Source organism: Sciurus carolinensis, chromosome 3 (genome assembly GCF_902686445.1).
Source record: "Sciurus carolinensis chromosome 3, mSciCar1.2, whole genome shotgun sequence".
NCBI lineage: Eukaryota > Metazoa > Chordata > Mammalia > Rodentia > Sciuridae > Sciurus > Sciurus carolinensis.
Window position 1 is genome coordinate 24,206,649 of NC_062215.1, and position 22,047 is coordinate 24,228,695.

General features: G+C 40.4%; 1 protein-coding gene across 2 annotated transcripts; it reads right to left on the reverse strand.

Moving 5' to 3' along the window:
* Window positions 1-380: 380 nt before the first annotated feature.
* Cbx1 (chromobox 1) lies at window positions 381-20,958 on the reverse strand. Of its 2 annotated transcripts, XM_047546806.1 has the most exons (6): window positions 20,750-20,958; window positions 17,357-17,497; window positions 7,754-7,930; window positions 6,415-6,592; window positions 5,374-5,468; window positions 381-1,900 (listed from the first exon to the last, which is right to left on the reverse strand). In XM_047546806.1, exons 3-6 carry the CDS (start codon window positions 7,891-7,893, stop codon window positions 1,756-1,758), a joined length of 558 nt encoding a protein of 185 aa, XP_047402762.1. In that variant the 5' UTR covers window positions 7,894-7,930; window positions 17,357-17,497; window positions 20,750-20,958; the 3' UTR covers window positions 381-1,755. The 2 variants fall into 2 exon arrangements, with proteins under 2 accessions (XP_047402762.1, XP_047402761.1); XM_047546805.1 differs by lacking the exon at window positions 17,357-17,497.
* Between the last annotated feature and the right edge of the window lie 1,089 nt (window positions 20,959-22,047).

Genomic DNA, 22,047 nt, shown 5'->3' on the forward strand with positions numbered 1-22,047 from the left:
ATTTTACTTCAGTGCTCAAACACAGTGCCGGTTCCTAAAAATTTGAGGTGATTTTTAGCCAATGTCATACAATCTACCACAGCTGGACCTAAACCTACCTCATAAAATCCATGTTTCCAAATATAGTTTCTAAATGTTATCTGGCCAGAGTACTCAATAAATAAACTTTCAATAATAATAATAACAGAACAATATGACAATTTTTACAATCTCTGCAATTCAATAAGTAGTTACTAAATTAAAGCCCAGGTATCAGATTTTCAATCCTCCTACAGTATTCAAGAAATAAAACCACCCAAGTGTGGAAGCTTTTTCCAACAGGCTGACCTACAAAGTAATAAAAAGGCAAGGTTTCTGGTAAGACTTAATCAAGACAGAAATCAAGGATTATAAATCTATAGTTTTATTAAGACAAAAACTGACAGTGTGTATGAAGTTTACATTTAAACAAAAATTTCACAGAAACCTAACACATGCCTAAAAAGATTTTACAATGTAGCTCTAGATGCAGGTCTAGATGATATCAAGAACTTTTGGATTTCATGATTCAAGACAGCATTTTGGGTATCAGTTATTTCATAAGATTTTTTTCCTTAACAAAAATTTTAGTATCTTTAAAGTGAACCACTGCCCCAATATGAAAGCTAATCTCCTGAGACCAGGGCTTTTGAAACCACTCAACCTTTTGAATTGACTTAATGAAACTTTTGTGCTGTCAGTGACTGAACCCTGCCACTAAATGTTTCAGAGTTCAAAGTTAAAAAAGCAGAGGCTCCAACAGTTTCCATTCAGAGAGTATGGGCCCTCCTCTTTCCACTCTTCCACCTCCAATACCACCTTTGGCCCCTCCCCTAGTACTTTAGCCAGTGGCTTAGCTGGACAAGCTGATTTTATTTATAAATTTATAATTGGAAAAGAAAGGGTCTTTTTGTCTAATTGCAAGAATTAGCACCTCTAAGACAGAATGATCTGCCTGTGTATACTCTTCAATAAAAGACCTTCCCATCTCAGTCAGTTTCTATCTCCAGAATGGCAGCTTTGGTAACTTATGAACTGGCTTAGTCCTTTGTGGGGAACAACATTAACTCAGGCAGGGAACACCTTGGCTTATAGGTTTCAGGCATTCACAGCTTTTAAACAGTCTCTCACAGTCCTCATTTATGGTGCCAATGACATTTTTTTGAAAAAGGTAAAATATTCTGGACATAGAACCAAATCATTAGTCACTTGCTCTTTCCATTGTTTCACTGTTTTCCCAATCAGGCCCCAAATTTTAACGAAAATGATCCTACTCATCTCCCTTTTTCCCCACCCTATCCCTCCCACCCCAAATAATACACCAGTAATAGCCAAAACTACACACATGCTATGCTGTAAAAATGCAGAATTAACACTATTGGGAAGAAGGCTGTGGGTTGTGGAGATGCTCTTTGAAGATCAACAGTATTTTTTTGCCTTCCCACACCCGATTCTGCAAATGTCGTCCTTCATAGAAGGCTCCTTGCTTTTCTCAATGAAGTGCAGAATGGGTCGCCTTGAAACACTTACCCTTTTCCCCTCCACTGGGATGGGTGTGCAAACTAGACAGCTTGGAACGGCTTTAAAGCACTTGGGCTGCTGCAGGGCACAGAAACTAGACTGGCTCTTCAAAGGACATCTTCTCAAGCCACCTTTATGGTGTCAAGACAAGTAGAACTCCTTCCCTCCCCACTTAAACCCACAATCAGAGGTGACAGGGGCTGGTACTCAGGAGAGTTAATTCTTGTCATCTTTTTTGTCATCATCCTCCGAGGGGTAGGAATGCCACGTCAGCCTCTCCTCATAGAAGGATATGACAACCTGTGGGCACTTGACATTGGCTTCCTTGGCAGGTACCAGGTCAGCCTCATCAGAGTTTTTCCTGCAGAACAAAGCACAGAGAGACTTTGAGACCAACTGCTGGTAGTCACCTAACTTGGAGACAGGGCTTTAAAAATATAAATTCCAGAAACAGGTTAGGGAAGGGTGAAAATGTGGTCCAAGCAGCATTTATTGGCAGCTGTCAGTCAAGTGACATCCTCAGAAATTCTCCCTTATTGAAAACCCTCTCTGGGGATATTTGTCAAAAGCTAGGTCAACTGACTCAATCCATCACACTGAATCTCTAGGAAAGATGACCAAAAAAAAAAAAAAAAAAAAAAAAAAAAACCACATGACTCTAGATCTCTGAAGGAAGAAAAGATGCTACCACATGTTCCAAAAGTCAGACCATTAAGAGGCCAGAAAGAGATCTTGTAACAGGATTTAACGCTGATCTGGCATTTTCTCGCTTACTTATAATTATACGGTTTGACATTACCAAATGCCATTCATATACAACTACAGGTGTTTTGAAATGGTGCTTCAACATAGGCATTTAAAGAGGGGGCTTTATGTAATTTTCTAATTTTTCCAAATTTTAGAGTGTTTTGAGATTTGCAAATTGAACATTATACAGGAATTAGGATTAAATTCTTATCTTTAAGTCACTGGAAGCATCCCAGATGAGGTAGTACAGCACAGGGCACACAGCATATATATGATGGCATCTCTGACAAGGCACCACCCCAAACCTCCAGAACCCTAACAGGAAACTGGAGCCCACAGCCCATAGATCAGAGAAGAATAAGCTGATAAGGTAGTTTTTTTGAGCAACAAAACCAAGAGAATGGGAGGGAGATGGACTGTAGCAGTACAGGTAATCTGAAACATACTACCCTCTGCTGATAACACCCTTTAAGGTTAAAGTAAGTCACTTCACTGGCACATATATATTTGCTATTTTCATAGCTGGGCATGGTGGTGCACACCTGTAATCCCAACAAGTAGGGAGCCTGAGGCACGAGGATCACAAGTTCGAGGCCAGCCTGGGCAAAAGCAAGATCCTGTTTCAAAATAAAAATAAAAAGGGGCTAGGGATGTACCTCAGTGGTAGAGTTTCCTTGGATTAAATCCCCAGTAGCACCCCTGCCATTTGCTATTTTCAGAAATGAACAAGTACCTCCACTGTCCAGGATTACTTTTTATGATGCTTCGCCCCCGATTTGGTACCAGGGGTTGAACCCAGGGGCAATTTAACACTGAGTTACATCCCCAGCCCTTTTTAAATTTTTATTTTGTTTTCTATAGTTTTGCTGAACTACTGAGGCTGGTCTTGAATTTGTGATCTTCCTGCCTCAGCCTGCTGAGTCGCTGGGATTACCACCCATCCTAGGTTGGAAAATCATTTATTAAATACCAGTCCCCCTTTTATGGTGTTGGGGATAGAAACCAGGGCCTTGCCCTTTTAGGTAAGCATTTTACCACTAAGTTACACTCCCAGTCCCAGAAAAATCACTTTTAAAATTAAATCTGGTTTTACAATCAACATCCAATTTTAACTTGTAGACACAGTAGTACATTAAAGAAAGGAATGCAATCTTAAGCAATATGGTGATATTACTAAAACTCATGTAGAGAAAGTACATTCTAGCTGGACTTAGTAAATCCTAATAGCAAGGTTTTTTCCCCATAGGCAACACCTGAAAAGTGAACTTCTCCAAGCTGGGTACGGTGGTGCATGCCTATAATCCCAGCAACTTGGGAGGATTCCAAGTTCAAAGCCAGTCTCAACAATTTAGCCAGGCCCTAAGCAACTTAGTGAGACCCTATCTCTAAAGAAAAAAAATAAAAAGGGCTGGGGATATGGCTCAGTGGTTGAGCACCGGTGGGTTCAATCCCTGGTACTAATAAGTCAACTGTTCTCCTGTAGACTAGTGATAAATCAGATCAATAAATACCTAGGGGATGCACAAATAGAAAATAGAGGATTAGTTAGTTGTGACACAGGCCTTTGGTGGTGCTAAAGGTAGGGCTCTCCAGCCATCTTCTAAGGGAGAAGAATTGGTACAGACTGAATTTCAGAGGTAATAGAAACAAGGACAAAACCCTGAGAATGCTGCCTTCACTGGCAATGGCTTAGAATTATTCCCCAACAAGTTTTTACCCTTTGGTGGTATAGATTAAGCCCAGGGTCTCACCAAGTCATACCTCCCATCCACAACTTTGTTTATTTACACACACACACACACACACACACACACACACACACCCTCTGTTGAAACCCCACTGTAATCCAACATTGCTGGAATTACAGGCATGTGCCATTGTGCCCAGCCTATCTTTATATTTTAAGGACAATGAATGAGATCCACTCTGGAGAAAAAAGTAGGCACAAGCACTTTCTATTCTCAACCAGCAAGAAAAAGGAAAGAAAGATTTCTTTTTGGGCAGAAAGTATGAAAACTATAGAGAATTTTGGGGTTAATTATAGTTCTTAAGATTCTGAGTAATTTCGTTAAATTATTTCATGGAGCCAGTCATAAATTGCATAATGATATGATGATTGCCCCATAAGATTATAATGGTGCAAAGAAAAATTCTTATCACCTAGTGACATAGTAATGCAACCCACTACTCAAATATTTGTGGTGATACTGGTGTAAACAAATCCATGGTGTTGCCAGTCATGCAAAATTATAGTATACATAATTAGGTTCAGTATATAACTCTTGATAACAAGTGACTATGTTACATGTACTCCTACTTATAAATAAAAAAAAAGTTTACCGTAGAACAGCATGCCATGTCACATAGCTTTGTCTCTTGACTTCATTAAGAGAACACATCAAATAACTAACCTGTAGTATCTAGGTTTGTGTAGGTATGCTCTATGATGGTTGCACAATAATGAAATCACCTAATGGTCCAGTTCTCAAAATGTGTCCCTGTCATTAAGTGGCCCATGTCTGTATTATTACCACTAGTATTTATATTTATAATGAAAAACAGCAGGCTTACAGTACACTCAGTAATAGTAAAGGGGACCTGCTGACCCCTGCTGGCTAATTCTGGAATTTCAGAATCTACAGAGGAGGAAGCTACACATATTGTTTCCCAACCTTAAAAAGTTTAAGACTCTGTGATCCTGTGACCAGCCTGATCTTCAGGAGGTGGCAGAAGGGGAGGATAGTCCTATCACATTTCATAATTCTTTCCCTTTAATTTTTAGAACTGAAATGTGATTCCTCCCAATACCTTCTCTACTCTAGATTTTCTCCTACCTCCAAAAAAAAAACCAAAAAACCAAAACAAAAAAACCCCCACAAAGATCTGAGAATCCTAAGGGCCCCTACCTGTAACTCATGAGTGTCCAGGGTTGGTAGTCAGGTCGAGGGTCACTATCGAAGGACTATGCCATCTTAAAGATTTCACAACTGGGCGACTGGAATTTCGAAGGTCCAACTCTTTTCCTCTGGCATGGAACAGATGGGGAAAAGGAAAAAAACAACCACATAGCGCCACTGGCAGACTCACCATTTCATCAGGAACATGAGCTCTCCACTGGAGTCTGTAGCTCCAATAATCCGCTCCGGCTCCAAACCCCGGGCAAAGCCCCGTGGCTTTTCAGACTGTAAAAACCAGATGGGTAGAACAATTTTATCTACATGCAACTGTTATCCGGAATAAAGTTACTCCAGCATCTCTAGGTAATGTAATCACAGACTCTCCCTGCAACCTTTTCTTCTTTGTAGTACTGGGGATTGAACCCAGGGGCGTTCTACCACTGAGCTACACCCCAGACCTTTTCATTTTGATTTTGAGTCAGGGTTTTGCTAAACTGCCTAGGTTAGCCTTGAACTTCTCATCCTTCTGCCTCCAGTTCCCAAGTCGCTGGGATTAAGGGTGTGCACCTGCAGTCCCAGTTTAGAAACTCTTCTGTCAATATTTCACTAATATTGAAACAAGTAACAACCTTTAAGAATCCTTTGTAGGGGCTGGGATTGTGGCTCAGTGGTAGAGTGCTTGCCTAGCATGTGTGAGGCACTGGGTTTGATTCTCAGCACCACATATTAATGAATAAATAAAGGTCTATCAACATCTAAAAGACTATTAAAAAGAATTCTTTTTTTATTTAGTCTGAAGAGTTTGAGGGCCTTCCATATGTGAAAAAGAATACACAATCCAAGTAAAATAAATATTTACAACGGTCTCCTCATCCTCAAAAGGCATTTACTTTAAGGTGCTGAGTAAGTCAAAATAACTATTTCAATCTTTAATGATCAAATATTGAAAAGCTATTCACAAGAATGAATTCACTTGCCTTTCTACTTGCCCCAGTAAATGCTATATATATTGTCCCTGAATCATGGATAAAAAGTTAAGAATAGATCATGGGACTTCACAAGAGTAAGTCCCAAGCACTTTGCAAGCATTATTGTGTATAACATTTCAGAAGGACCCAGAAGAAATGACTGCTGAAATTCAAGAGGGACAAGAAAAGTTAAAATTATCTAGCCTTTGGCTTGACAGTAGTATAAATTCTGGGATAGTAAAAATTCTTACTTCTAGCCTTACCTCCTCTTTTTTCTTCTTTGGTTTGCTCTCTTCTCCCTTATCTTCAGAATCAGAATCAGCTTTACGCTTGCCTCCCTCTGATTTATCTGTCTCGTGTGCTGTTTTCTGTGACTGTAGAAACTCAGCAATGAGGTCGGGACAATCCAGGTTCTCTTCTGGCTCCCATGTGTTGTCCTCACTGAAACCAGAGGACAAAGAGACTCAGCTTTCTACTCAGAGTAATCAAAAACATAAAAGGACAAGCATAGGAGGATGACAGCAGGTGTCCTTGGAAAAGAATTTCCTAGGATGTGGTGTGGGAAGACTTTTCAATACATATTGAAAGTTTAGAAACTTGACTTCTTCAAAGATTATTTTCTTTTTCTTTTTTTTTTTATTGTAAACAAATGGGATACATGTTGTTTCTCTGTCTGTACATGGCGTAAAGGCATACCATTTGTGTAATCATAAATTTACATAGGGTAATGTTGTTTGATTCATTCTTCCATTTTTTCCCAAAGATTATTTTCTTTGTAAATAATGGACTGGCTTATAGCCACACACCAAACTGCTCCTCAGAAATCAATCTTACACTGGGTGGAGTAACACACACCTAAAATCCCAGCAACTCAGGAGACTGAGGTAGGAGGATACCAAGTTTGAGCGCAGCCTCAGCAACTTAGCAAGGTTCAATGTAACTTAGTGAGACCCTGTCTCAAAATAAAAGAGCTGGCTATGGTGGAGCATGCCTGTCATCCCAGTGGCTTGGAAGGCTGAGGCAGGAGGATACCAAGTTTGAGCGCAGCCTCAGCAACTTAGCAAGGTTCAATGTAACTTAGTGAGACCCTGTCTCAAAATAAAAGAGCTGGGTATGGTGGAGCACGCCTGTCATCCCAGTGGCTTGGAAGGCTGAGGCAGGAGGATCACAAGATCAAAGCCAGTCTCAGCAAAAGCAAGGCACTAAGCAACTCAGTGAAACCCTCCCTGTCTCTAAATAAAATACAAATAGGGCTGGGGATGTGGCTCAATGGTTGAGTGCCCCTGAGTTTAATCCCTTGTAACTTCCCACCACCCCCACAAAAAAAAAAAAAAAAAAAAAAAAAGAAAGGAAAAAAAAAGAGCTGTGAATGTGGCTCAGTGATTTCATGCCCCAGGTTCAATTCATGATACTTAAAAAACAAAAACAAAAACAAAAACGTCAATCTTCTATCATAGCACTTTGTGCAGCACATAGATTTATTCTTCCTCAGATTATAAGCCACTGAGTTAAAGTGTATCCATCATGGAATTAGAGTCAACAAATCATAAAACTCCTGATAAAACAGTTGGTGACAAATTTACCTCTGTTAATGAAACTTACTCTGAGAAACCCTTCCACTTTAGGAGGTACTCCACTTTGCCCTTTACGACTCGACGATCGAGAACTTTTTCCACCACATATTCCTCTTCTTCTTCTTCTAGTACCTCCTCTACTTTCTTCTTGTTTTGTTTTTTCCCCATGGTGCCCGCCAGCTTTCTGGTGTAAAGGGTGACGCTGCTAAAATAAAGGAAAGAAAAAGGGTATCAGGGCACTTGATTGAAGTTTTCTGATATGTTTAATCTAGAATGTTAGCCCCATTTAATGTCATAGTAAAACTTCTTTATTCTTGCATATCCATTTAAAACGTTTATACCCATTCTTTCTAATTTAGAACTCCTGATACCCCTTTACCATAAAGCATGGTGTCTAAAACGCTGTAATAAATTAAAAGTAAAGTAATCCTTCTAAAAATAATATACATAGCCAGGTGTGGTGGTACACACCTGTAATTCTAGCAACTAGGGAGGCTAAGGCAGGAGGACCCCAAGTTCAAGGTTACTCATGGAAACTTATTGAGACTTGTCTCAAAATGAAAAATAAAAAGGGTTTAGGATGCAACTCAGTGGCAGAGCAACCCTGAGTTCAGTCCCCAGAACTAGGGAGTCGGGAGGAATTCATTCAGAGAAGAGGAAAAAGTATGGGTGAGAAAACTATATGCATATGTTTGATGTATGTGTGTGTGTGTGTGTGTGTGTGTGTATTTTTTTCCTGATACTGGGGACTCCTTTCACTGAGCTATAGCCCCAGCCCTTTTTAATTTTTTTTTTTTTTTTTTTTTTTTTTTTTTTGGGTGCTGGGGATCGAACCCAGGGCTTTGTGCTTACAAGGCAAGCACTCTACTGACTGAGCTATCTCCCCAGCCCCTAATTTTTGTTTTGAGGCAGTGTCTCATAAGGTTGCTGAGGCTGGCTTCAAAGTTACAGTCCTCCTGACTCAGCCTTCTGATTTGCTGGGATTACTGGCATGTACCACAAACACCTGGTTGGCTGAATTCCTGTCATCATAATGCCATATTTGAATTTTTACTGTGGAAAACAGCTTCTCCTACTGAATATCTATTTTATTTTTTCTGCACTGTTAAAATACCCCTTTGGGCTGGGGATATAGCTCAGTTGGTAAAGGCCCTGGGTTCTAATCCCAGGCACCGCAAAAAAGAAAAAAAAAAAAAAAAAAAAAAAACCCTTTGAAAAGTTCCCTTACTCTTCATGTGGCCTTTCTTGAATGATACCATAATAATACACAAGTTTATTAACTTATTCTATTTATCTCATCATGTATTTTTAAAACTGAGAAACAAAAATATCAGAATGACCATGAAATTCTTTAAGCTGGAGCAATGCAACAATTTGGAAAATGAGTGGCAAAAAAAGGTAGCTATCACAGATAGAATCTGAATTTATTCTTTTGAATACAAGAGTAGGGTAACATCTAAGATTTTTTTCTAGTTTCCTATAAATCTATTTTCTGGTAGGCTTAAAGTCTTTGACTACCTGTTTGTGTCAGCAGATGGCGCTGTAAGATATCAGTAAGACAAAAGTGGTCAAAAATGGTAAAAAATCTAGAAATGTATGGAAGTTGCCCAGAATCAAAAACAAGAATTAAGAGGATGACAGATAATCCAAGACAAGAAAGAGGAATTATTATTCTGAATGAGTTGAAGATAATACCAATTTGAGCATTAAGTGCTTATTCCTAGCATCCTTAGGAAAAGGAATCTTAGGTTATTAATAAGAAACTCGCCAGTTAGAAAGGTGGGAGGAAGGAGGGAGGGGACGGACTGACAGACTTCTAAAAATTTTAATCACATACACACGCCATCCACACACAATATCAATAATAAACTTTTCATAAATGTCAGGATCCTCATTATGAATCAGTTATACCATTTACTGATGTTCAAATTTACACTCTTCAAGTTATTCCCATCTCAGCATCTTTGAACAATGCTTTAAACAAACATTTGCTTGGCTACTAGAAAATTCTAGACATTGTGCTGAATACCAGAGATTCAAGAGAGGAAAAAGTGGTTCTTGCTTATCTGAAGTTTAATATCTGGTTTAAAAAAAAAAAAAAAAAAAAAGAATACTTTTTCCATTAAAGGTATTCTGAATTCTTTTAGAGTGGCACAAATTAATGTTTTTGGAGCCAGGGGAGATGGCTCATGCCTGTAATTCCAGGGACTTAAGAGGCCGAGGCAAGAGAAACCCAAGTCTGAGGACAGTCTTGGCAACCTAACAGGAAGCTGTCTCAAAATAAAAGGGCTCAGGATGTAGCTCAGTGGCACAGATTGAATCCCCAGTGGGTGAGTGGTGGTGGTGGAAGTTTTCTGAGGTGCTTTTAATTTGGTCTAAAGTAATACCTCCAGATCCCTGTCCACACTCTTCAGAATTATCTGCCTGAATACATCTGTGCTAAGATCAGATGTAGCCTATCTTTTCCTTCTTTATTTCCATTCACATACTGCTGCAGACTCTGCCTCCTCTGTCTTTTAGAGAAAGTGTTAGATGACTTCCTTTGTCATTGAAGAGACTAATCAATAAATTGAATATATCTTTGACTAATTCTTGGCTAACTTCATTATGCATGTAATTTAGGGACTATGCTTCTTGGAGGAAGATATTTTAAAATTCTGATTGCTATATGCAAGTGTTATTTTATGAGGAAAGAAATCTAACTGTCCTTTCAGATAAATACAGCAGTGTTTTGTCCCCCCCAAATAAACACTACTACTCTTTGCTTGCTTCTTTTCAGTCAGGTGAAGGGAAGTCTTTGGTTATAGTGCAAAGAAAAATAAATAAACTGACAATCATCTTTTGGTAACAAGACCTACCACAATTCTCTACCTTAGTTGATTTGGAAATAGGAAGACACTTCTTTTCTTATTAGATGGAGGGAAGCATGGTTTATGGATCATTTATAACCTCTTCCAAAGAGTTCAAGGCCAGCCTGGGTAACATGGTAAGATCCCATCTCAAAAAGATAACTACAATACTCTTAACTTTCTGTTTTTGTTTTTTTGAAACTGTGGAATGAACCCAGGGACACTTTGCTACTGAGTTATATCCCCAGATCTTTTTATTTTTTATTTTGAGAAAAGGTCTCACTGAGGGTAGGGCCTCACTAAGTTGCTGAAGCTGGCCCTGAACTTGTGATCCTCCTGCCTCAGACTCCTCAGTCACTGGCATTACAGGTGTGCACCACTGCATCCAGCTTTTGTGACTTTCACCTTTATTCACTTATTTGCTCGCTTTCCTAAGAGCAACTCAAGAAGGGAAAAATAAAGAAATCGGACTCTCACTTCCCTCCAAGATTTCTGAACCAGGTCACCCCAGCACTTACCTCCGAAGATTAAATTCCTTTACCAACAGTCATGTGGGCTTCTGGAAAGGAACAGAGCCCATGAGGTTCAACTAGCCATGTTTAACTAGTTATTTAAGTATCTAATGCCAGGTGTAGAGGCACCTGCCTGTAATCCCAGAGACGAGGGAGGCTGAGGCAGGATGATCACAAGTTTGAGGTCAGTCTTGGAACTTAGCCAGACCCTGTCTCAAAAAATAAAAAAGAGCTGGGAATGTAACTCAGGGGTTGAGCACCCCTGGGTTCAATAACCAATACTACCACTACCACCAAAGTGGGGGGAAAAAGAAAACATTATTTACAGGTACCCAGACCCCATTTCCAACCCAAAGTATCAGAAAACAGTATGTGCACTTTGTTTAAAATGGTATTTTTGTTTTTATTTTTTATCTACCTGTAAAATAATATATACATTCACATTCAATTACAAAAATGCACAACACAGGAAATCAAAGTTCCTGCTGGGCACAGTAGAACATGCCTGTAATCCCAGTGGCTCACAAGACGGAGGCAGAAGGATCTTAAGTTAGAGGACAGCCTTAGTGATTTAGCGAGGCCCTAAGCAACTTAGCAAGACCCTGTCTCAAAATAAAAAATAAAAAGGGCTGGGAATGTGGCCTAGTGGTTAAGTGGCCCTGGGTTCAATCCCTGGTACTTACCTCTGACCCCACACACAAAAATTCCCTGGCCCATAAACCATCAAAGCATGTTTTTGTTCTTCCATTAACATAGCTACAAATGTGAAAACAGACAACAGTTCTGCCTTTTTATACATTACAATGTATCTTTGACACTGTTCATTAAAATTTCTACTTTCAACTGTTGCCATAATATTCCATTGTATGGACGAAAATACTTTTATTTATTTAGTGATAAAAATTTAGGTTGTTTTCAAATTATCATTATTATTTAAAAAATATTTTTAGTTGTAGACGGACACAATACCTTTTTTGTTTATTTAGTTTATGTGGTGCTGGGGATCGAATCCAGTGCCTCATATGTGCTAGGTAAGTACGTAAATTACCACTGAGCTACAACCCCAGGCCCAATTTTTTATTATCCCAAAAATGATGATATGACCACGCACCTACATGTTTAAAAGCTTCATAGGTGATTCTTGTGCACATCCCTGGATAGAAGTTTCTGGTAAGAAACTGTATTCCTCAAGAAATTACACACATTACTGAAGACATAAATCAATTTTCATAGTTAGCTAAGTGGAAGTGAACATTTTACTTTCTCCATAAAATTTTGAGTAAGGCTGGAGCAATAAAAAAATTAACAATTGATGTGCCTGAACTCTGTGTCACATTCGATATCATTCAATCTAGACTTTTTTTGCACAGCAACGAAAATTGGAAGAATACTGTTTGAAGGGTCCTGATGTCCTTTTCACCAGAATAAAGCTAAAAGGAGCAACAGAAGCAAGATCAAAGTTCCTGTGTGGTTAGCTACACAATCAAAGACCTGCTTAACCAAATACCAAGATAAAAAGCAAAAGAAGACAGGACTCAAGCTGGAGCCTCCAATATCCTTTCCTTCTCTGACCTGTCAAAGCAACCTTATGCCTACAGGCAATCATATATATTTATTGCATAACTCAGTTTCCTCATCTGTAAAACAGATGTGACAACCCTCATGAGATTATTGTGAGGTTGACTTTTTTTTTTTTTTGGTGGTGGGGGAGCGCTGGGGATTGAACTCAGGAGAACTTGACCACTGAGCCACATCCCCATCCCTATTTTGTATTTTATTTAGAGACAGGGTCTCACTGAGTTGCTTAGTGCCTCAATTTTGCTGAGGCTGGCTTTGAATTCATGATCCACCTGCCTTGGCCTCCCCAGCTGGGATTATAGGCGTGTGCCACCACGCCCGGTGAGGTTGACTTTTATGATCTCTGGAATTAATTAATTAGTACTCTATCTGAAGAGTCTATATCCACAGATTCAACCAGACTGAAAATATTCAGAAAAAAAATTACAACTCTACAGACTTGTTTTAGTTCCCTTCACAATATAGTATAACAGTAACCAGGCATGGTAGTGCACGTTTATAATCACTGTGACTTGGGACACTTAGGCAGGAGGATTGCAAGTTCAAGGTCAGCCTCAGGAACTTGGTGAGGCACTCAGCAAGTTAGCAAGACCCTGTCTCAAAATAAAAAAATAAAAAGGGTTGGGGATGTAGCTCAGCGTGTAAGGTGTCCCTGGGTTCAATCCCCAGCACCAAAAGAACAAAATCAAAATCAAAACAAACAACCAGCATAACAACTACTTGCATAGCATTTATATTATTAGATACAGATATTATAAATAATCTAGAAATGGCCAGGCCTGCATGCATGTAATCCCAGTGGCTCAGAAGTCTGTGGAGGATCACAAGTTCAAAGCCAGCCTCAGCAACTTAGCAAGGTACTAAATGAGACAGAAAATACAAAAAAGGACTGGGGATGTGACTCAGTGGTTAAGTGCCCCTGGATCCAATCCTCAGTAACAACAACAACAACAAAAAGTATTCTAGAAATGATCTGAAAGTACATAGTACTCAGGAGACTGAGGTTGGAGGACTGCTGGAGCCCTAAAGTTTGAGAGACCAGTCTGGGTAACTGAGAATACCTATCTGAAGACAATTAAAAAGTCTACAGGAGAATGTGAGTAGGTTATATGCAAATACCATACCATTTTATGTTGGAAACAAGCATCAGCAGGGGATCCTGGAACTGATCCCCCTTAAATGAAGAGAGACAACTATATTCTGTCATATATTTGCATATAGGTCTACTTCATTACTCCCTGCTTTAAACCAAAGAATAGCTCTCTGAACATTTCTGTCCTATGCATATGCTGAAATTCATGAGAAAGTTTCTCCAAACAACAGAGTGGTTCCATAATACACCTAAGAAGGATTAAAGGTATGGCCAGCCGGTATGATCAAATCAGTAATTACAAACCTGAGAAACTAAGATGCCCCAAACTGAGAAATCACATTTCATAAACCTGGATTATAAGAATTTCTCACGTTCTTCCTTTTACCTGACCTAGGCAAGAAAATAAAGTAACAAAGCTGATGTAGTAAACAGCAAAAGGAATTTGTCACTGATCTTCCAGAGAAGACTGATAAGAGAGGTGAGGAGTTCCTGGATACAATGGAAACTAATTTTTTTTTTTTGTACCAGGAATTGAACCCTGGTCCTCAGTGTACTTTACCCCTGAACCATATCCCCAGCCCTTTTTATTTTTTTATTGAGACAGGGTCTTACTAAGAGATTACAGGTGTGTGCCACCAGCCTGGCAGGAAACTTTCAACAAAATAATTAATTTGCAAAAGAAATTTTAAGATTTTTGAAGACCTATATAAATACAAAAAAAGTTTTGATGATTCATACAGTAGGCTTTATAACAAATTTCAGAGTTGTGATTTCAAGCTCAGTTTTTGATATATTTTTTCAGCCAATCACCAATTAAATGAACAGTGGTCTTTTTATTTTATGTTTTATTTCTGGGATACTGGGGATTGAACCCAGGGATATTTACCACTGAGTTACATCCCTAGCCCTTTTTATTTTACTGTGAGACAGGGTCTCCTGAAACTGCTGAAGCTGGTCTTGAACTACATTGTAATCCTCATGCCCCAGCAAGCCAGATGAACAATGATTTTTCTAAGAATTTATACAGTTTTTACTGCATTTAAGACAAAAGCATGGAGCATTCTTGTTTCCACGACCTCCATATCGTTCTTTACTAAATCTTGTTGATTTTATATCTTCTATTTCTTCTTCTTCTCTCTCTCTTTTTGGTGGAGCTGGGGACAGAACCAGGGCCTTACATATGCTAGGCAATTGCTCTACCACTGGGCTACATACACCCTCAGCCCCCAATTCACACTTGTTTCTTGCTTTACTGTTACCACTCTATTCTAAACTACTATCATTTCTTGCCTGGATAACTAACTCATAATCCAATTCAGTCTCAACACTAGCCAGTGATTTCAAAATTAAGATCTCTTCATACCATCATGTGTGAGGGCATTTGAGTTGAACACTGCTATACCTAGCCTACCAAACACAATGTTGAGCCCTTTGCCTCATTCTCCTCTTAACAAATTTCCTTAGCTTAAATGTCACTTCTCAGAAGGCATTCCCTGAAGCCCCAGAATAAGTAATTCTTCATATGAATATGCATCTACAGTATTCATTCATTTAATAATTATCTACTGGGCACCTATCATATGTGAAGTGCTGGAAAAATTAGATGAACAAGAGAGAAAAAATCCCTGGTCTCACAGACCTTATATTCTAGTGTGTGAAAAAGTGAACATTAGTGGGTATATATATATAAACATATGTGTGCAGAGCATGGCATAGATAACCAACAGAACATTAATGATAAATGATACAGAGAAAATAGTTTTATGTCAACATTCAAAGAGACCTGAAATTAGGCATGGTGGCACACATCTGTAAACCCAGCAACTGTGGAGGCTGAGGCAAGAGGCTGGCAAGTTTGAGACCAGCATCAGCAACTCAGCAAGAACCTGTCTCAAAATAAAAAATAAAAAAGGACTGGGGATGTAGCTCTGGAAAAGTGCCCCTGGGTTCAATCCCCAGTACAAAAAAAAAAAAAAAAAAAAAAAAAAAAAAAAATCAAACTGATAAGCATTTACTAAGAGCCTTATGGAATACAGGGTAATTAACTTACCCCTGCTTAGGTACTGAAAGTTCTATCATTATGCAGGAAACCCCTAAGACCCAGGGGGAAATGGGGCCATTTGGTCATCTTGGTAGGACATACAGACACATGAGGAGGTACAGGCTTCTGAGAAGTCTTTTAAGGGAAAGTAATAATATAATAACAAGTAACAAATAATGCATATAAATAAACAGGCTTAATTCTCACAACACTCTATTAAGCCCATTTCACAAATGAGTTAACTAAGGCTTACTGAAAAAAATAAAGATTCCCTAACATAAGACAGCTAGCTAGGACTGCAAGAAAATACAAACATGCAAAAAAGATAAACAATTCAAGTTAAAGTGAGAGTTAGAAATGATAAAGAGTAGCCAGGTGCAGTGGCACACGCCTGTAATCCCAGCTGCTTGGGAGGCTGAGGCAGAAGGATCCCAAGTTCAAAGCCAGCCTCAGCAACTCAGTGAGACCCTGTCTCAGAATATAAAATAAAAAGGGCTGGGAATATGGCTCGGTGGCTGAGCACCCGTGTTCAATCCCCAAGCCCCCCTTAACCTCACCAAAAAAAGAAAAGAAAAAGAAAGAAATGACAACAGTACCATGTATTATTTAGTCAAAGAAGTATAATCAATAATATGTAGACACAAAAGCAAGCATTACAGGAGGCTGGAGGAAGAACTGGGTAAGGTGACTGACTAAGGAAGATTTTGAAAAGCTGGAAGTGAAGTCAGGCTCTAACAGCATTTGAAAAGGTAGAATGGAGGAGGGAAATTTGGCCTAAGAAACTGATGTGAACAAAAGCAATGTGATGTTATAAACCAGTTTGAGCTGAAGTAGGCCGAATAGGAAAGTGGTAGGCGAAAATCTTTCTATGAGGTACTCTCCTTAAAACAAAGGTCCAACTCCTCAGCATGACATCCAATACCCTGGGTGCAACTGTTCTGGATTAACTACACTTCCCTCACAAGATCTAACTCCTGTTAAAACAGAAGACTATTTATTATAACATGAACACATACTGCATGTTGTCTCCATATCTTTGTACCATCTATTAAGAAATGTGCCCCTACCCAGATGCAGTGACACATGCTTGTAATTCCAGATCCTTAGGAGATGGAGACAGAAGGACTGTTGCAGAAGGCCAACCTGGGGAACATAGTGAGACTCACCCATGGAAAAAAAAAAAAAAAAAGAAGAAACAAAAACCCAAAGCAGGGTGGTAGCAGTTAGGAATGGGGGTTAAGTGGTCAGCACACCTGGGTTCTATTCTGTTTAACTTATACTCTCATACACACAATCACACACACATACACAAAGTATGCCTCTGTCAAGGACCAACAGTCAGAATCCTACCCTTTCTTCAAGACTGAGCTTAAATGCTATGTCTTCCCCTGGGTTTAGTCCACAATGCTTCAAAAGCAAAACCACAAAAAGAAATGCACACACATTTTACCCCATAAATATATAAAATTATTTGTCAATTAAAAGTAAAACTACCAAACAGTACAAGATCCCAGACTAGTTCTTGAACTGACAGACAGATGTAAAAGATGGAACTCACAGTCAGGTTCTGGCCAATGGTCTTAATGACTCGAAGTGACTGAAGATTAGGACCTCTGGGGGCTGCACCACTTCTGGGGCTTTTGTATCCAAGGCCAGCACACCAAGACCACTGGGTCCCATGGCCATACTGTAGGTGTGTCTAAGAAGAAATGAATCTGTAGGCCTCTGGTTTTAATAAATAGTTCACAAACCACCCCCACAAAAAGAGGGAAAATTAGGGCTGTGGTGTAGCTCAGTGGTAGAGTATTCGCCTAGCATGCACCACAAAAAAACAAAAACAAAAACAAAAACCCAGTGACACAGGAAGCTGAGGCTGGATTGTTAGTTCAAGGCCAGCCTGGGCAACTCAGCATAGATCCTGTCTCAAAATAAAAAAATAAAAAGGGTTGAGGACTTAGCTCAGTGATAGAGTGCCTCTGGGTTTAATACTGGTCCAATAAATAAATTAACAAACAAACAAACAAAATGAACTAAAAGCAGAAAGCAAGCATTCACAGGTAATAAAATCCAACTCCCAACCACAACTTCTCAAATACCATAGTTCTATTAGGCCCTCGAGGTGTTATTAAAGAGAAAGGCAGTGTTTCACAGATCCATTAGGTTGCCCTCTTCTGGTGGTAAAATCAAATGCTAAAGACCAGAAAGATTTAAAATGTTAGGGAATTCAAATATTGACAAGATTTGAATTTTGTTCATATATAACTAAATTAACCTCAAAAAGGCTATTTGATTTTTCAATAGACACTGTTAGTGGGAAATCTTTACTATCCACTTTATATAAAGGATGATAGACATTTATCAAAGTAGCAAGGGGTGTAGCTCAGTACTAGAGGGCATAGGTTCTGGGTTCAATTTCAAACACTATCAAGGGAGAAGGTTGGGGGGAGCCAAAAGACTTTCCAAAATTGAGAAATCATTTAGACTGTGGATAGAGTTCAATGGTAGAGAGCTTGCCTACCATGCATGACAGCGGACTACAAAAAGATTTTAAGGTAACTTTTTGGTTTTGTATTGAAGCCCAGAACCTGGGACCTAAATTTAAATGGTCAATTGCAGTTTGCATACCTTTTCAGTATTTAACACCAGGGCAAGTACATTAAAAACTGAGACTTCTAGGCATGGTGGTGCACACCTGTAATCCCAGAGAATCGGGAAATTGAGGCAGGAGGATCACAAGTTTGAGGCCAGTCTCAGCAATTTAGTGAGGCCCTAAGCAACTTAGTGAGAACTTGTCTCAAAATAAAAAAGGCTGAGGATGTAGCTCAGGGTAAAGAGCTCTTGGGTTCAAACCCCAGTACCAAGGGGGGCAGGTGGCGGTTAGAAATAAGAGGCTACACATTATTTACATGTTTGATGAAAAACAATTTAGGCTACTAAACCTATGAAGAAAAATGTCACCCCAGGGAAAACCTGAAATGACTTAAGATCTACTGCCCTGAAACTTCATTAAGATGAAACTTGTTCCAATACAGGTGTTTTTCAATCATATCACTTTCAAGAAGGCACTGGGGGGGTGGGGGGTGGACATAGGAACTAATTTCCCCACTGTATTCACACATCTATTTCAAAACCCTGTACCTTTTAGAACTATTCCAAACTGCTGCCGACATGATTCTTCATCATACTTGAGGATTTCTGTTTTTTTTTTTTTTTTGTACCAGGGACCACTGAGCCACATCTCCAGGCAGTTTTTTTTTTGTTGTTGTTGTTGTTAATTTTGCGACAGGGTCTCACTAAGTTACTGAGGCTGGTGTTGAACCTGTGATCCTCCTGCCAGCCTCTGGAGTGGCTGGGTTTATACGTGTGCCACTGTGCCCAGCACACTTGAGGATTATCTTTTCCGTGGGTAAAGGTGTAGAGGTTCTAGTATAACTCATTTTTTGTGTAAATTCCACCTCAACTGAATTATACCAGTATGCCTAGATGTAACACCAATCCATAAAAAACCATGTGAAGCTTTGAAAAACAGGTAAAATACTGCTCCCTCTATATTCAACATTTCCAACAATCTGGTTGACTTAAAAAAAGCAGGGTGTGGTGGTGCACTTGTAATTCCAGTGGCTTAGGAGGCTGAGGCAGGAGGATACCAAATTCAAAGCCAGCCTCAGTAATTTAGAGAGACCCTGTCTCAAAATAAAATATAAAAAGGGCTGGGGATGTGATTCAGTGGTTAAGTCCCCATGTTTTCAATCCCTGGTACAAAAAAGTAAAACCAAGAAAAAAACTCAAACTTACATTCCCTTTTTGCCTACCAATTTCCCACGCCATTCCATAATCACTATCTCACCATGTTCCTTAACTATTAATTCATCTATGCATTTTGCAATTTCACTACCTTTTGTGAGACCAGTAACAATTCCAGTTAAAAAATGTATGGAACTAATTATGAATTAACTCAAGAGTTGCACTTGGACTTTTTATTTTTAAATCCCCAAAGGAGTCATGGAGTGAAGGTTGTAAAAAAAAAAAAAAAGATCTTGGAGCCGGGTGCGGTGGCATGCACCTATAGTCCCGGTCCTTGGGAGGCTGAGGCAGGATGATCGCTCTCAACCAGGAGTTCGAAATCAGCCTGGGTAACACAGCGAGACCCCGGTCTCAAAACAAAACAAACAAAACAGCTGGGAAAGTAAAGAAAGTTTCACCCCAGGCTGTTGTTACAGACTCCCCACCGTAAGAACCCATAAGAAAGCAAGGGCGGATGTTTCTCTCCCTTTCTGTTCCACACCTTACTGGAATACTCTCCGAACCTCCGCCCTACTTACCTTAGGGCTTCGCCCTCTCTAAAGCAAGGCTAAACAAATCTCTGACCCTTACCCTCACCAATTTATTCAACAGATCTCCTCCCCCATCAGCACACCTTGGAATGCCCAGCCCCCTCTTCCAATTTACTCGAAGTTACTTCTTTGTAGCTCTGCAAACGAAATTCCTTGGACAGTCTCCACCCGACCCGATATCCTCAGGTTATGTTTCTAAACCTCGGTCTGGAAGCCCCAGTCATGCACTTTCAAGCATCAAGCCTGTTCCCTTCCCAGTTTCCTGAAGTGTTTCTACTCTAGCCCAACCTCCGGGTCGCCCACCCAACCCAAGAACCATTGTTTCGGTCTACCCGGACCCCAAAGAGCGACTTACCCCCTCAAGCCCCAAAGCTCGGCCCACACCGAATCGCTTCAACCTCTCGCTCAGGAGTCACCGCCCCGCCCTCTCCATCCATCACGCAGCTGGCGCCAGACCCCTCAGCGCCAGGCAGAGAGCCCCGCGCGCGGGAAGGACCGCAGGGCACTGGGTTCGGGCGCGTTCCGCTCTCCTACACACCGCAGCCCGAGCGCGGCCCCACACCTAGGGCTCCCGCCACCGCCGCGCCCCCTCCCCCTTCCCTCCGAGGGCCCTTCACCTCAGAGCAGCGCCCAAGAGTCCAGGAGGAATCGGTGTCGCGCCACTAGCGCGTCGCGTCGGGCCAGCCGGGGTAGTGGCGCCCAGGAAAGCAACAAGCCGGGTGGCCACAGTCGAAGCCCTAGCTGAAGCGGCGTACCGCAGGCCCAGGCCAACGGCCCTCCCCTCAGCCGAACAAAAGAGCCTCGCACTCTTCGCTGCCCGCCGCACGCACCGCGCAGGCGCGACGACCTGCCGCAGGGCACTATGGGACTTAGAGTCTGTCCTAGACTACAAGTACCGGGGTGCCACGCGCGCTGCCTGTGAGGATGGTAGGGCGTCTGGGATTTTAAGCTGCGAAGGCGGAGTTACTAGTTTAGAACGTTGCTACCTAGAAAACTAGAACGTGTGACTTCACAAGGGAGTACCTGATGCTTTGTCCGAAAAGCTGTCTACTTCTGAGCAGTTCTGTAGTTCACATCTTCGACATTTTTCGATTTTAAAAGGTTCTTTCCCAGAGTTTTATCAACTCTCCGCCTCCCTGAATCTCCAGTAACCCCTGTAATCCTCAATCTCTGCCTCATTAACTCCTCTATTCCTCAACATTAAGAATACTTCGACTCCGAGGCCGCCCCAGAAAAAGAATTGGAGGCGGGGGGCGGGGAAGCCGGGTATGGTGGCTCACGCCTGTAATCCCAGCGATCAGGAAGGCTGAGGCAGGAGGATCTCAAATTTGAGGTCAGCCTCAGCAATTTATCCAGTCCCTAAGCAACTTAGGCCCAGTCTCAAAATAAAAAATGGAAAGGACTGGGGATGTAGCTCAGTAGTTAAATGCCCTGGGTACAAAATCTCTGGTACAAAAATAAAAACAAGCAAACAAAAACCAATATCGATTTTGAATATTGTTTGAGATTAAATAGGTTTAGTTCTTTTCCCATCAGAATAGTGATATTTAAGTTATTCAAACTCAGAGTTTCTTTTTCTTTAAGGGTAACTTTGACTCAGTCATAATAATCTTGTTCAATAATATGTAAAGTGGCATTGCTAATGCCCACAGGAAATGCATCTGTCATATCAATTTATATATATGTACATATATATTATATAATAACTTTTTAAACATTTTTATGTGGTGTTGAGAATCGAATCCAGGGCCTCACCTGTGCTAGGTGAGCGCCCTACCACTGACCTCCAACCCCAGCCCCTATCATAGTAATTTCTAAAGTCACATGTAATGTAGGGAAGGGAAAAAGTATGATGTTGCAAAAAGAACAGGGCTTAAGAATTAGGATGAACTAGATTCAATGTCTCTACTATTTG

Excerpts from the sequence above, each read along its gene's own strand:
- Cbx1 (XM_047546805.1), bottom strand. The coding sequence starts at position 7,893 with ATGGGGAAAAAACAAAACAAGAAGAAAGTAGAGGAGGTACTAGAAGAA. Across the intron at positions 5,469-6,414 it reads CAAAGAAGAAAAAAGAGGAG|TCTGAAAAGCCACGGGGCTT; the intron begins GTAAGGCTAGAA and ends TGGTTTTTACAG. Across the intron at positions 1,901-5,373 it reads CTCATGTTCCTGATGAAATG|GAAAAACTCTGATGAGGCTG; the intron begins GTGAGTCTGCCA and ends TTTGTTCTGCAG.